Genomic DNA, 16,366 nt, shown 5'->3' on the forward strand with positions numbered 1-16,366 from the left:
TCGTTACCTATGTACCTATCATACAATTAAAAATTTTACTATTCAAATAATATTCCTTAAAAGAAAAAAAAACATATGTCTTTTTGATAATGCAACAATGCATACTATCCTTTAAGGATAAAAACGTTTTTCTTGATTGTAATGAAACAAACCAACCTTTGATGGTTCAAAATTAATTTAAAACTCGTGAAGAGCCAATATATTGTTATCCTATATTCAATGCGACAATGAAATATGTTAATATTTCATAGTACATAATTAATTCAAGGCTTCAGAAGAGCCAATGCATTGTTATCGTTATGTTCTAGTCAGCCTCAAATAAATTATTATATTTTAAAAAGATATACATTATAACGAATATCAAATTGAGATTGTGTATGAGGAGACAATTAGTTCTTATATATTAAATCTATTATATTGGGTAAGAATTTCGTATTGGAAATTTATTGTATTTTCCTTAAGTTTGAACTATGCATATATTAGAATGGTTAAATCACATGTGATGGTAAACTATAAGTTTACATTAGTATTGTTGAATCTCACGCATAAGAAACCTGAAGTTTACTAGTCCAAATATATTAATTAGTTGGCAGGATCAGTTGGACCATCACGATAAATAATGATGCAACAAGACGAGAATTTACATGAATATTTATTAAAGAATTTAAAGTTTTTATTTATTTATTTATCAAGTGACGTTTGTTCACAAAGAAGATTTATTAAACCTCACTAACAAGTCGATCCTTTCTTCATTGTTGGAGGTACTTATGGGAGAGGTCCTCTTCTCCTGTAGTGTGATGTGGTAGGTTGTTATAGCAAACGTGCTAATATAGTAGACGTGAGGTGTGAATGTAGTGGTCCCAGATTATCTAATTGGGCCCACTCATCATTTGAGGTGTTCACAATTAGAGAAGCATTCATACCTAAAAAGCAAGTGCCTGATGAGGTGGCTTGTTGAGCGTGTGGACAAGGCCACCTTCGAGAAGGAGAGAGTGGTCCGAGTTCTTAGTTGAGAACACAAGGAGAGTTAGGTGAAGAAAGCAGGCGATTTGGCTTGGAAAGATGTTCGAGTGAATGGGACCTAATGACGGGGAGTTGAGAGTCTAGTTTCGATAGCTCATTGTGCTGACACGTGTCCTAGCTCTAGAGGGTATAACAATTTTCAAAATTTTATGTGTCAAACATATTATTATGAGTATAATGTCATGTTGACTTATTATTTCCACACAATACTCAAAAAAAACCAATTAATGAATTAACGACTGTCATTTGTATCAGAATTGAAAATTTAAAATTTAAAAAGTATAGATACTTAGAATGATCGAATTGAAAAATATGGACCAAACCTACAATTGTATGCATAGTATAAAACTAACAATTGAATTTAACCAAATGTATTTAATGGTTGTGGCTTGGGTTAGGACTAAAACTGACCAATTAAAGTACATGGACTAATCCACAACTATTGTAAAATATAGAGACTATAGTAGAATTTAACCTAAAATTTTTTTTTAAGAAAAAAGAAGAGAGGAGAAATGCAATTTTCAAAATTAAAAATTGGGTGGAGAATCCTATTCAAAAACAAGTTGAAAGGTTATTTTCTCACCAGTCTGATAAAAACCTATTATGCCATTACTTGGCAGTGCCAGGGAAGAAACCCAGCCTGAAAAATGAAAAAAATTGGTTTCACTGTTTGCTTGATAGTCAAAAGGGTTGGATTTGTATTCTCATTCACATTCAAATCATAAAAATGATTGCAATCAACAACCATTATTATGACTTGAAAATGAGAAATTGAAAATCAAAGCGTGATTAAAGGAAAAGATTCTGCCTAAAATTTATATGCTTTAGGGAATAGGAAAGGAACAAATGGGGGGAGTCCCCACTGGATTGGATGCTTTCTGCTCAAGACATCACTCCATTCCTGCTATTTATTTTGTCCAATCATAGCTACTGCGCCTCTGCTGTAAGCCAATCCAAAACCTTTGTCTTCTTCTTCTTTTTTTTTTGGTTAAATTATGATACAAGTCTTTCTGCTATTTCTACATTTGAAATTTAGTCTTTATACTTTTTAGATCTCAAAATTCAAGTCTAATTGTTAAACTTTTTCTGTAAACTTGAATTTGACAAAAGAATTTTAACTATGTTAATAATTAGATTTACATTTTTAAATCGGTTAAAATATGCTCCAAGCCCTTATATTATTTGTATATTTAGAATTTAGTCTATCTACTTTTTACTTTTAAAATTCAAGTACAATTGTTAAAACTTTTTCTGCTAAATTTGATGATGCGATATTTTGAAATTAAAAATACTCACTCGATAGCCATGTAACTAATAAAAAAGATGTTGCAATGAACCTAAATTTGACAAAAGATTTTTAACTGTGTTAATAAAAAGACTTGCATTTTTAAATCGGTTAAAAAAATACTCCAAGCTCCTATATTGTTTGTATATTTGAAATTTAGTCGCTCTCTACTTTCATTCAAATAAATTTAATTCTTTTAATTTTAGATTTTAAAATTCAAGTCAAATTGTCAATATTATTAAAATTCTTTTGTTAAATTCAAGTTCATTACAACTCTAATTTTTTTATTGCGCGGCAACCAAATAAGTTTTTTTTTATTTCAAAATGTCACAGCAATGAATTTAACAATATTGACAATTGAACTTGAATTTTAAAATCTAAATAAAAGTAAAGGGACCAAATTTCAAATGTGTGGAGTGTAAAGACTTGAAATGTATTTTAACCTTTTAAATCTGAAAAGTTATTTGTAGGGTCAGTTGAAACAGACCCCACAGATCTGACTTTTTGAAGACTCTATTCCCAATTTCATAGATGCATTTCTTGGCTTCCTAACCCTAAAAAGAAAAGAGTGAAAATACCCACAAAATATCATAGCCTCAACCTAACTTTTGTTGAAAAAGACAAATAGGCTGTGACTTTAAACCCTTTTCTCTTACAATACTTAAGTCTCAGTTTTAAGCTTAAATAAATAATTAAACTTCTCTGTATGAGAAAAGAACAGAGGTTTACTTACATACAGATTCCAAAGGACACAGTGGCAGCCCTCTCTCTGATAGCTAAACCCTACAAATTCCCAAAACATGACTTATCATACCCCCGGCCCCCACCTAACAAACTCTTACCATTCAACCGGTTTTTTATCGAAAAAATAAAAAACCAAAATAGTATGGTGAAACAATTATGTACTGGTACATTAGATGGGTGAAAGGTGGTGTATAGGTGGTACCTTCTTCATTCTGACATTAATCAGTTAAAAATATATATTATTTTAATAGTGGAGGGATAGGGATAGGCTGCACCACTTTTACTTTTCTGGTATATACAGGTATAAAAATATGAAGTAGGTCTGATGCCTATCTGATAAGCGACACCACTGACCATTATCTGATAGGCGGTACACCCAGTATATTTCCCCCCGACTCCCCCATCTAGCTCGTATTAGTTGGAAAAAAAATTTAGCAGAACAAGAGAGGGAGAAGAGAAGAAAGGAAGAAAAGAGAAGAAATAAAATGTATCATTTTTATTGTTATTCAAATAGAATAGATTATGATAAGAAAAAAATTATTTTGTTAGTATTATATAGTTTGTTTAGTGCTATTTTTATGTTTTGTTTTAAAGTTATTTTGTTTATTGTGATTTGTTAGTAAGTTTTGTGTTTAGATTATTTGGAATGTTATGTTGTAAAATTTTTTAATATATTTGAAAGTTTTTATGTTAGTAACTATTATAAAGTAATTGTTAGTTAGTGATAACAACAGGAAAAAATAGATAAATATTGAAAATGTTTTTATCATAGATATTGTTAAAAATGGCAATAAATTTGGTATTGTTAGAAATGGACTATTTTCATTCATTAAATTTTTTATGTACGTATTTTTATGTTGTTCGAAATTGTTTTAAGAATTTTTGTTAATTTTTTAACAGATACAGTATTGAAGATGGATAATCATTTTTTGTATGTGTTTATTTCGATGGAATCATCTTGACAACAACCGTTGGATTATATTTGAATGTCGATAACAAATAGTAATGAGATTTAATAGAAATGTCTCGTTCGATGATATGAATGAAAGGGCTAAAGCAAAAATTGTTAGACGTTGTGGGAGAAGGATATCGAAACTTTTCTACAAGTTTCCAGTTTCGACAGATCCCATCAAATTTACCGAAATGGAACTTGTATAAGATGAAGATGTGGAGACAATGATTGCTCTTTTTTGTGGGAATCGGAGTGACCAAAATGCACCGATTCACTTATTTGTTGAGTTAGCCGGTGTGGGGCAAAATGAACATCTCACTGCATATGGTGAAGAACATGGAGCTCAAGAACCGTGTATGGTGGCTCCAATATCGTACGTTGATAGTGAATCGACCATACGCGATATCGATATCGATCTTAATGTTGCTCCCGATATTGATGTGGTTGGTGATGATGGATACGATAGTAGTGATCATTGTGATCAAGAGGTCGATAGTGATAGTGATCCCGATGTGGACGAGGTGAGGTCCCCAATGATATTAACAACGAAAACGTGAATGACGATGGAAACATTAATGTGTCTTCATTCGAGAACCAGATTCGATGTATTGTGATACACAAGAATCCTGGGCCACCATGTCGCTTATAGACCCCGATGTGACGCACGTAGCCGAGTTCTCGGAATACCTTGAAATACTACTTACTCACCTACTGGCCGTAAATTCTGATATTGAAGAGTTGTTTCGTAGCCCAGAAATTCAAAAGTAAAGAAGATTGTGTATTTGCTATTAAGCGGTATAACATGAATATATCAGTGAACTACAAAGTCACAATGTCTAAACCGACATTATATATTGAAGAGTGTTGAAAGTTAGCGGAAGGCTACAATTGGCGGGTACGAGTTGCATTTATTCAAAATTCGCAGATATGGGATATACGAAAATTTGTTGGGGGTCTCACACATGTACATCAACATGTATGATAGAAGATCATTGAAAACTTGATTCTAAAACTATCTGTACATATATCATGCCAATGGTGAAAGACATACCGACCATTAAAGTTTTGGTATTGATTGCCGAAATGCAAGCATAATTCCAGTATCGAGTATTATATCGAAAGACGTGGGTAGCTAAATAGATGACAATAGAGAAATTGTACGGGGATTTTGATGCGTCGTATAATGAGCTACAGAGATGGATAGCCGCTATGTGGGAGTACGTATTGGGGGCGGGGGGTCTTTATGATACAATCAATAATTTGATTCATTTTCAATTAGGCCTTGCACTAGCTTCTTTAGGGGTTATTACGTCATTGGTAGCTCAACACATGTACTATTTACCTGCTTATGTGTTCATAGCACAAGACTTTACTACTCAAGCTGCATTATATACCCATCACCATTACATCTCATGATTCATCATGACAGGAGCTTTTGCCCACGGAGCTATATTTTTTTATTAGAGATTACAATCCGGAACAGAATAAAGATAATATATTTTGATAATATATCCAAATGCATTTATTTTTTATTAAAAGGAAATGCTATAGCTCCAACAAATAAAGTAAATAGAAGCAATATAAGTATAGGAAATAGCATAGTATTATCTGATTCATGAGGATAAGAAAAAGCCTTCTTGTAGCCAAAATTCGTAATAATAATAAGAGCTTCTTCTTTTTTCACCAATTGTATATGGCTGCTCGTTCTTATTCATTGTTAATGGTAACTGTCATTAAGTTACAGACACGACCTTATTACGGCTTGGATGACCAATTACAACCGGGAGAAAAAAAATTCATTGGATGTTCTGGACGTTTGATCCATGTGTGTGCGCATTTCCCCACTGTAAGTCATTTGTAAAAGTAGATGAGACCTGGCTATATGAAAAATATAGACAAATCCTACTTCTTGCGGTTGCTCAAGACGACAACAATAACGTGTTCCTGATAGTATTTACCATCGTAGATAATGAGAATATGAAATCGCGAGAATTCTTCCTTACTAACCTACAGAGGTATGTTATAAGCAACGATAATATTTGTATCATCTCCGATAGAGGGAAATGATTAATTGCCGCCATTAGGTGTTCCGGTATGCTATGGAGATCCGTTTATTGCATCTAGCACATTATGACTAACTTCTATCGAGATTATAAGAATGCAGACTGGCGGAAACAAGTTGTGAAAATGGGTAAATGATAACTTTATCTTTTCAATATAAGTTTTAATGTTTTAGGGCAATACTGTAACTTATCTTTTCTCAATACATATATAACGCACGAGTTAGAGCCACACATTTTTCGCCAAAGAATGACTTGACTTGAGAGTGACATGGAGGGTCAAACGAGCACATCTTTCTGACAGTGGTTGGGTACCATAGAGCCGTAGCAATGAGCTCAAAGTTTTGACGAGGGCTTTCGTTTTGGTCAAATGACCACAAACTTGGTGGAGGGGATCAACGCTGTGTTGTTGAAAACACAACATCTTTCGATTTCATCTGTTTTCTCGGTTATATTCTACAAGTTGGCAACCTTGATGCCAAGAATGGGTCAGCAATAAGTCAACCAAATGGAGGTGGAACACATGTTTATCGAAGATGTCACGGATGTAATCGTTACAAATCATTGGATAGTGAGGTCGATGAATGTAGAAGTATATTCACGACGTATTGAAACATTTTAAGTTATAGAAACCATCGGTCGTCAACCTGGTATACCACCTAGGTCCTATGGAGTTGATCTCTGAAACAGACGGTACGATTTTAGGAAGTTCCAAACACTTCATTATCTATGTGCGCATGTCGTGGCAACGTGTGCTAAAGTCTCACTCAATCTTGAACAATTTGTCGATGATGTGTACACACTCGAGAGTACGTTGCGTGTCTGGGAGAATGAGTTCCCCTTCTTACTTTACCTGTCTCTGTGGGAGGTGCCTCCGACGATTTTCGAGCTTGTCCCAAACAAAGGGTTACGTAGGAATCCGAAAGGTCGTCCGCAATCATCTAGAATCCGTAATGAAATAGAGATTAGGTAGAAATCCGACAGTAAACGTTGTGGATTATGTAGATTAGCTGGTCATAATTGGAGTAAATGCCCGTAGCGAAACAACCATGTTGGACAATCGTCACGATCGGGTAGGAATTGAGCTTATGTAATCCAATGTACCAATTTATATTACAAAGTTTGTTCCAATTTTTAATGTTGTAATGTATTTAATTTATATAACAAAATTTATATTACAAAGTTTGTTACAAGTTTTAGTGTTTTAATGTTGTAATGTTGCGATTAATCTAATTTATGACCACAAAGTTTGTTCGAAGTTTTAATATTGCAATTAATCTAATTAACTAAATATAAAGATTGTCTTTTTCTTGATTTATATATTTTTAGAATAAAAAAATACAAACTTTGTAATATTTAAATTGCAAGAAACCCCTAAAATTGATGGTTCGATGATGTGGTCCTAGGGGTATATTTCTACGGAGGTCGACGTTCATGTTATGAGTGATTGCGGTGATTAACATCTTCTTAAGCCGTAGGTGAGGGTGTGCGAAACATGGAAGAAAAAGCATATACCCCGAACGCCGTTGATGAACTTGAGCAGGGAGGAGTGCTATACTGCAGTGGATACGACCTAGGAAGAGTAAGGTACTGTGGTGGATATAGGCCAGGATGAGTGCTGTACTATGGTAGATACAACCTAAATATAACAAACCCGAAATGATATCCGTGTCTTGACGAGCCCGAGAAATAGTCATTGACCCGCAACTTCGGATAATAAGAAATATCAGCCGAATGTGTACGCGATCGCACGGGTTCGAGCTCCGACTGTGGCTCGGGCTCAGGCTCAGCCTCTATATCTGGCACTGGCTTGTATGCCTCAGGTCGATGCATGTGCGGAGGGACTACAGTCGACTGCTTACCAAGTAAATATGGTTTTCCCGTACTAGAGTACCATTGTATGTACTCTAACAATAGTTGCAAATCGGAAGAAATATCCATTTGAGGTCTTCGCGCCATATGATTATCCCATACTACAACATATTTACGGTGCACAACCCTCAATTATTTCCATGTTTTCCTCTCTTGTTGATCCCGTGAATCTTCCCTACATGTATTGGCTGATTCGGGATATACTGGATGCGACCAAGCTGCTAGAGTACTCTATCCCCATTATACCACTCGATTGTCTGGAAATTGATAATTGGTGCGTTGTTGCACCACATGTGAGAATGAATGTGGGCAGGCGAGGGTATAACAACCGTAATTTCTGATATTCGATACGACATCCAGATAAACTGCACGATTAATAACATGGTTAAAATTTAACACGGTTCGAGTAAGATATTCAAAGAAATTACATGTCACAAATATTGGAAAGCTTACCCCTTCCCTGACATGTTGTTCAATCATCAGATGATATATTGGGACAGTGTACGACCTCTCGATACCCGGATAAAAACTTCATCTACGAAAACAAATTACATGTTAGAATAATATCATTAGAAAAAAATGCCAATTAATAACAAGTTAAATTTTATCACCTATTCACTAGTGGAAATACGTATGGTTGATGCTAACCGATGCCAAGAATGACATCCGGTAAAAAGCCTATGATTGCAGCCATAGAAGGCATCCGTTTATGTCTATAGCATCAGGCTTTGTCGTCCAACAAAGCTTACGATACAACATAGCCAGAACTGTAGAACCCCAACTATACGAGTGAACATTTTGCAAATCAATTAATAGGGGTAAATACATCAAATCAACCCTGTTATTGTTTGCATCGGGCATCAGTACACCCTCTATAATATGCATAATGTACTCTCAAACTGCGCACATCACCTTATGCTCAGTGACATTAATTGATAAATGTTCAAAATTGGCTTTCAGCCATGAAAATTTCAAACCCGTAACATTGAACTCAACATCGGCGGGCGAGACTTCTATTAGGCTATAACAAAGGGTAGCTGGCTCAGCTATCGCACTTACGCCCGTTACGGCACTCCCGTCAATTGGAAGCCCAAGTTGCAATGCAACATCCTTGAGAGTGACAGTGCATTCCCCACACGACAAATGAAAAGTGTGGGTCTCTAGGCGCCAACGCTCGACCAATGCGGATATTAAATTGTACCGCAAATCAAATGTCCAGATTAATGCTGCTGACCCGAATCCAGCTAACTCCAAGTATGGCATCAGTCATTCATTCGTGGAATATCCTAAACCATTCACCCAACTCGTTAATGTGCGGTACAGGCTCTGACAGTGTTAAATTACAGAAAATAGTTATAATAACATAATTTATTTCCGTAAATTACGTAGATCTGTTTTTAAGGGAATCCGTGATTAACAAATAACAATATATTACCATATTATTAACTGTGTTTGATATGTGACCATCGTTTTTAATCAATGGAGCCATTGCGATACCTGCAATTTTAAAACAAATTTCGGTTATTAATTTCAAAGTTTGATGGATTTTAAATATTTATCAAAATACCTAAATTTTATATATTGCTTTTAATTACAAAATAATACAAAACAATTTTTTCCACGTCATATTTTTTGCTATACTACATTAACAAAATAAATATATATAATAAGTAAAATGTTTTGGTTTAAAATATAATATATATAATAACATGCCAACTTAATTTTTAGCAAAAAATATACTTTTTTTCATAGAAGTTCAAAAGAAATTTCATTTTTAATATTTATAAAAAACATAAAATAAAATTTAAAAACATAAACTCTTATTCTCAATTATAAAATCTTAAAAAATTAGAACATATAAACTAATTCCTAATTTATCTCATAAATTTCAAATTCCATATCAATGGTCTCATCTTTTACCTACATAAAAAATAATAAAAAACAATATTAAAATAATCAAAATAAAATGCCAAATAAATTTCATAAAAAATATATCTAATCAACTTAAAAAACACATAACAAATAAATTACATAAAATAATAAAACATTCTTTGTACATAACATAAATAGGCTTTTTTACTTCTAGAAACATTAAAAATAAATTATGAATGAATGAAAATATAAAATAAATACAAACATACCTTAATATCTTTTTTTAACCAGATAATACCTTACAAAAATAAATTTAAAAATTAAATCCGAATTAAATCAACAGTAATAACGAAAAAAATTAAATTAACAGTAATCCATTAATTTATAACAAAAAAATTACCTTTTTATTTTTATTTTTTTTCCTTCTCTTTCTCGTTCTCTCTCTATTCTCTTCTCTTTTTTTCTTTCTTTTTCGCTTCCCTTCCCTTCCATTCCCTTCCCGCCCTCTCCTTTTCTTCTGTTCTTTTCTTCTCCTTCACTCACCGGCCGAAAATGAACTTGGGGACCTTATAATGGTCCCCAAACACACAAAACAAATTAACTCAGCTTGCATCCATCCCATCGCCTGTGATGCCGCTTCTGCCAGCTCCTCCACCAGTGCCGCCTGCGCCAGCTCCTCCACCAGTGCTGCCTCTTCCCTAAGCGTGACTCGTGTCCTGTCCCATCATGTCAGCGGGTCGATTTTCGGGTCCGATTTTTACTATATGCGACCTGTATTTGACCCGTATTTTTACATGTGTGCCGCCTGTCCCTATCCCTCCACTACTAAAATAATAATTTTTTAACTGATTAGTGTCAGAATGAGGGTGGTGCCACTTATGCACCACCCTCCACCAATCTAAATATACCATTTTGGTGCATATTGTTTCAACATACCATTTTAGTATTTTTTTAAAATAATTTTTCGATAAAAAACCCCATTCAACAAATGAATAACAAAGTCTCAATAAAGTAAATATAATATGGGATATCTTTTATCTAATAAAATTAAATAAATTAATCTTTATATGTTAGATTAAAGAGTAAATTAATTTTTTTATTAAAAATTTTATCCGTTTTTATTATTAAAATCGGGCTATTGTACGTTAACATAAAACATATGTGGCATGTCATGTTTTATTGCTTGATTATTCTGTCATCTATATTAATTTTTAATAGTACAAACGAATAAAATTTTTAATAAATAAAACAAAATATAATTTCACTCCTAAAACCAGAATAAAGAGTTGAACTGATTAGATAAAGCTAAAAAATTAATTAAATTAACTGTTAAATAGTTTTCTTTTATTTTTATTTTTTTGAGAATTTATTTAATTAAAAAGAATAAACCACAAATAAATCAACATAAACCAGTGGTACTCTTAAAAAATTGACCCTCATCAAATCCAAATCAAAATTCAATGCAATAAAAAGGAAAAGGAAAAAACGAACCTCATAACTCACTCCATCTTCTTCTTCCCCCCTCGTCTAATCCTTCAATCTGTTTTTTTTCATTATTAACATTTCTCTTTCTCTGTTGCAGAACAAACCAACCCAACCCAACCCAACCCAACCAAACCAAAACAATAGCCATGCCATTTCTTACAGAAACCTCAGCTTCTGTTTCTGCTTCTTCTTCTTCTTCTTCTTGTTCCACAATAGCAGAACATCTAAAACTAAGAAGACCAGCCAGGAACCAAATCAACACGACAGAAACAGATCCAGACCCAGTGTCAGAAATCCCATCTTTAATCCAATCCACTCGTTCTAAATCCACCATTTCCTCTCTTTTCCTCTCCTCCAACAATGACACAACCAAAAAGAAAACCAATCCTTTTAGCCAGTCTGCTCTTAGAGGACTTGGTTGCACCGCATCTACATCAGAACAAGTGTCGGTGCCAGCCATGATACGTACATCAGCCGATTGGGAAACTAAGAAAGTAAAGAAGAAAAAGAAAACACAGCAACAGCAGCAGCAGCAGCAGCAGCAGCAGCAGCAGGAGCAAGAAAAGAAGAAGAAGAAGAAAAAGAAGAAAAGTAGTAAACTTGTTGTTGGCAATGAGAGCAGCAACAGCCATAAGGTGCATCATCCTCATCATCAACAAGGTGTGCTTTTGAATGAAGGGAGTGGTTATAACATTAGTTGTGGAGTGATTCAAGATGTTTGGTGTGGACCTGGAATTGGGTTTTCAGCTAATGCTGTTGGCTCTGTGGATCGTGTTGCTACAAGGAGAAATGTGCCTGCTAGAGGGAAGATTGATGTTGAAAAGGTCAACCACAGGGGGGTATATCCATCCTTTTATGCTACATATATGGTTATTTCTTTTAGGGATTACATATCATGTCATTGGATGAGTTCTTTATGAGTTTTGGGACCTTAGGATGCTAATTTCTATGCTTTAGTACAATTTGGACTTCTTTTAATTAATGTTGTGTAGGTTATTATTATTATTATCTGGATTTGGCACTAGAATTAGGTCCTTTTTCCCCCCTTTTTGGTGCTTAGCCCATGCATCCTTTTGATATTTATGAACACTTTTTTGGCCATTCATTCAATTCATTGTGAATGTTTAATTGATCCCTGCCTAAAACTTCTTTAGAAAACACTTTATGTTTTTAATAATTTCAATATACCCCACAGATTTGCTCATTATGAATGAACAAATTGCAATTTCTGAAAGCTTTATTGTGCCTTAAGTTGGTTCCATATTTGCATTTGAAGCAAGCATATAGGTGATCTTGGCACTTTACTTTACAACCTGTTTCATACTTACTTTTCCTGAATTTATTTTTATTCTTAATATATTTTTTTAAATTCATTAGTGACACAACCACCACTTAAATTCTTGGGGGGTCTTTTGGTTTTAATTATTTTTAGGGTTAAATAGGCTGAATTTAACAACTATTCTCACATTAGGGCTTCAACTTTTTTTGTCCAAGTTAGTTCCTTAACTTGGCAATTGTTGAACTGTTTTTTTCTAAGTTAGTCCGTAAACTTGACAGTTATTCCCACATTGGGGCCTGAACTTTTTTTTGTCTCAGTTAGTCCCTGATATTTCCTTGAAATCCCTAAAGTTCAGGCCTTAATGTAACACCAATTGCCAAGTTCAGGGACTAACTTGGACAAGAAAAGGTTCAGGCCCCAATGCAGGAGCAATTGCCTAGTCCGGGCCCTAATGTGGGAAAAATTACCAAGTTCAGGGACTGACTTGGACCAAAAAAAATTCAGGTTCCAATGTGGGAGTAGTTGTCAAGTTCAGGCTTCAAATAGTGATTTAACCTTTTTTTTTATGGTACATTTCTTTTCTTTGGATTTGGTAATGTTTCTTATTTAGTGCTTTCTTAGTGTGTTAGAGGAGCAGTTATAATTTAGCTTTGTTAGTGATGAAAGGTAATATCTTTGGATTTTAAAGCCTATCATGGACCCTATCAAATTAGGTGACAGTCTTATACAGCTTTTGATAAGCATGTAAATGTTTGTTCATCTGATTTGGTATTCTCCTTTCTGCATGATCAGTGTTCTTTTATATTATAATTTTGGATGTAACTTCGTTTTTATGCTGGCTGATTTCGTTTCATCTATGTTGACAGCCTTCGTATATAGCAAGGCGGACTGTAAATCCCGAAACACTCTCGTTTCTTGATTCTGATTCAGCCTTCATCTCATCACGTCCTGAACCTGATTTCTTTGGATCTAGATACTATCGCCATGCTCGACATCCTTCTCCAGAGGGGCTTGCTGAGGTATGTCCACATTTGACTCTCACATTTGTGTCCTACTATTGTAAGTAATGAAGGAATGGTTGAGATCCTTATTTTGAGAGTAATGTTTACCATTCAAAAAAGATTCATTAAGTGCCAATGAGGCCTTGGCACCATTGGCAAAGGTTGAGGCCCCAGACCTTGAAGGCCCAAACCTTGAGGTTGGTTTTTGTCCGCTTCTTCACGTGCTGTGTGTTGTATTAGTTGAATTCTAAGTCAGATAGGTTTTTTTTGTTTAATTTCCATGTCAAACTGTTGGTGGCTGCTGGTGTAGATAATGATGCTGCAGAACAACTTGCTAATGGGCGGAAGATTAGATTCACGTGATCGATTTAGCGACTGGAGGCTTGATATTGATAGCATGTCATATGAGGTATGTTATGTTATCTTTATCTTCTTAAATTGTCTTTTAAAAAGAAAGAAGCTTAGTTATTTGGCATGGTTCGACGGATTCTCGTTCAACTCTTGATTTGGTACAAAACCAAAGGTTTAACTCGTTTCATGTAGCCACCTTTAAGAAGGTCTTTAGCTCTAGGATTCAAATCTTAGTTGTGTGATGTGCCTTTGTACCAAAAAAAGCTCTTGGTTCAATACAAAGAATAAACTTTCTTTTCATTGATGTAAAACAGCAATTACTGGAGCTCGGTGAGAAAATCGGTCATGTTAACACCGGATTGAAAGAAGATGAGATAAGTAGATGCCTTAGAAAGATGAAAGGCTCAGTTATGAATGATTTACCACTAAGTGTGAACATGAATGTGGATAAGAAGTGCAGCATTTGCCAGGTGAGTTTTTCAAGTTTGTTCTTCATGTTCTATTATCTTACCTGGGAGGTCCTTGTCTTATAGGTATTGAATCAAATTAGTCCTTATACTATTAAAAGGAATCAAATAAGTCTAAATTGTAATAGAGTTAACATTTATTTTATAAAAAATGTCTTGAAATTTTTGTTTTTCATTTACAGATTCATAAAACTTTAAAATTATTAACTGTGTTAAACAACAAATGTTAATCTTACTTCAATTTGGCATTGTTTGATTGTTTTATAGTACGAGGATTAAATTGATTCATTTAATAGTAGAGGATTAATTTGATCAGGCCCCTATAATTAGCGGCAGTGGGAAGGGGGTAGCAGGAGCCCAGCCCCCCCTAAAATGAGAAATTTAACCTTTGGCCCTTTTAAATTTATAAAATTTTAAGTTAGTACATGATAAAATTGTACTTTGGCTGGCCCTAAAAAATGATAAAATTTTAATTTAGTCCTTTAAAAATTATAAAAATATAAGTTATTAAAATAATTAAATTGCATTTCAACTTTCATAAAAATATACAATTTAATTTCGTCGTCCTTGGCTATAATAGAGGGACCTCTCAAATTCATTCACCCTTTTTTCTTTTTATTTAAGTTTTAATTTTTTGGAATATAGGAGGAATATGAAGCGAATGAAGAAATGGGAAAGCTATATTGTGGACACAGTTTTCACATCCAATGTATAAAACAGTGGCTTGTGCATAAAAATACTTGCCCGGTTTGTAAGACCGAAGCAACGGCTCAATGCTAGCTGCAGCCAGCTGTGGCGGTGCCGATGGAGATTCAATTTTTACTCCCCCCCTCCCCTTTTATTTTCTGAAATGTGTGAAGCCTTAAGGGTTCAACCTGTGTTGACTTGGGCAGTACGGGGAAGAGATATGTTGCAACTTTGCCCAGCCCTCTTCCTTGAAATCAACTACTGTAGGTTTGTGATTGTGTTGCCATATTTATGAAAATTTTTTCATGTTTATAATTGGTGTTATGTAAATTTTGATAATGAATTGATGATATACTTGTATTGGTTTTTATGTTTTTTTTTTTAAAAAAATTTGGTGGTGTTGTGTTATTTAAAATTTCCCAACAATTAAATAAATGCTTTGATTTCTCTACTTGCTTTGTTTGGGAAAAAGTTAAATAATGAAGGAATGTTTGGATTGTTAAAGTTGCCTAAAGTGTAACTTAATTAATTGAAAATAAGAAACTCGAAATCGATTGGGGTATGAAGGATGATATCGGCTTCATGTTTATTGTTTTTCTAAAATTAATTTTGGTTTTAGATTTTTTTTTGATAAAATGAGCTCTACTCTTGAGCTGGTTGTTCAATTTATCTTTTAACCATGAGGTCAAGAATTTGATATTCGTTCATGCGAATACAAAAATTTCATAATCATTAGTGGACACTTTAATTTTGACAAAAAAAATTATTTTTAAGATTTTTAAATATTATTTGACAATTTCATAGCCTTTTTTTATAATTATTTTTAAATTTCAAGAATTTTTAAATTATTTTTAATATTTTTAATTTAAAATTTTCATTTTAATATAAAATGTTTATTTTTTATATCATAAAAAATTAAACTTAATTATTTATTAAATCAAAAATAAAATTTGGTTTGGTTCGGGTAATCGTGATTTTAAACGTGCATTTAATAAGTCATTCAAATACTTAGGTTCGATTCAATTTTTTGTTTTTCGATTTTTCTTGCTCAGTTCTATAGAGTATTGGTTCGAAGAAGGGCTTTAAATCAATTGATCCGAGAATCAATATAAATTAATTGAATTGGGCAAAAAATTAATTGAACTAAGCAGTTAAATTAGATTTTTAATATTTTTTATAAATTTTTAATAATTTATTTAATTGAACCAATCAACTAATTGAATTGACAAATCGATAATGTAACTAATTCGACCACAAGCCTGGTTCCAAAAATCTTACTTTCTACCGC

At 33.6% G+C, this 16,366-nt stretch overlaps 1 protein-coding gene and 1 long non-coding RNA gene across 3 annotated transcripts; one reads left to right on the forward strand and one right to left on the reverse strand.

Annotated features, from left to right (window-relative positions):
• Positions 1–7,347: 7,347 nt before the first annotated feature.
• On the reverse strand, positions 7,348–9,620 carry LOC121219346 (uncharacterized). Its single transcript, XR_005916036.1, has 4 exons — positions 9,372–9,620; positions 8,548–9,222; positions 8,390–8,471; positions 7,348–8,301 (listed from the first exon to the last, which is right to left on the reverse strand). It is a non-coding gene; the product is annotated as an uncharacterized lncRNA (long non-coding RNA).
• A 1,387-nt stretch (positions 9,621–11,007) lies between these two features.
• LOC107953336 (uncharacterized) lies at positions 11,008–15,529 on the forward strand. Of its 2 annotated transcripts, none has more exons than XM_016888619.2 (5): positions 11,008–12,117; positions 13,439–13,591; positions 13,884–13,982; positions 14,239–14,394; positions 15,037–15,529. In XM_016888619.2, exons 1-5 carry the CDS (start codon positions 11,440–11,442, stop codon positions 15,169–15,171), a joined length of 1,221 nt encoding a protein of 406 aa, XP_016744108.2. In that variant the 5' UTR covers positions 11,008–11,439; the 3' UTR covers positions 15,172–15,529. The 2 variants fall into 2 exon arrangements, with proteins under 2 accessions (XP_016744108.2, XP_016744107.2); XM_016888618.2 differs by having other exon boundaries at positions 11,024–12,132.
• Positions 15,530–16,366: the final 837 nt, after the last annotated feature.

This window comes from Gossypium hirsutum, chromosome D07 (assembly GCF_007990345.1).
Source record: "Gossypium hirsutum isolate 1008001.06 chromosome D07, Gossypium_hirsutum_v2.1, whole genome shotgun sequence".
NCBI classification, from domain to species: Eukaryota; Viridiplantae; Streptophyta; class Magnoliopsida; order Malvales; family Malvaceae; genus Gossypium; species Gossypium hirsutum.

What these genes read in the sequence shown, in the direction of transcription:
- LOC107953336 (XM_016888618.2), top strand. Translation starts at nt 11,440, where the DNA reads ATGCCATTTCTTACAGAAACCTCAGCTTCTGTTTCTGCTTCTTCTTCT. An exon ending in CTCCAGAGGGGCTTGCTGAG is followed by an intron (nt 13,592 to 13,883) that starts GTATGTCCACAT and finishes CTGCTGGTGTAG; the next exon opens with ATAATGATGCTGCAGAACAA. An exon ending in TTGATAGCATGTCATATGAG is followed by an intron (nt 13,983 to 14,238) that starts GTATGTTATGTT and finishes GATGTAAAACAG; the next exon opens with CAATTACTGGAGCTCGGTGA.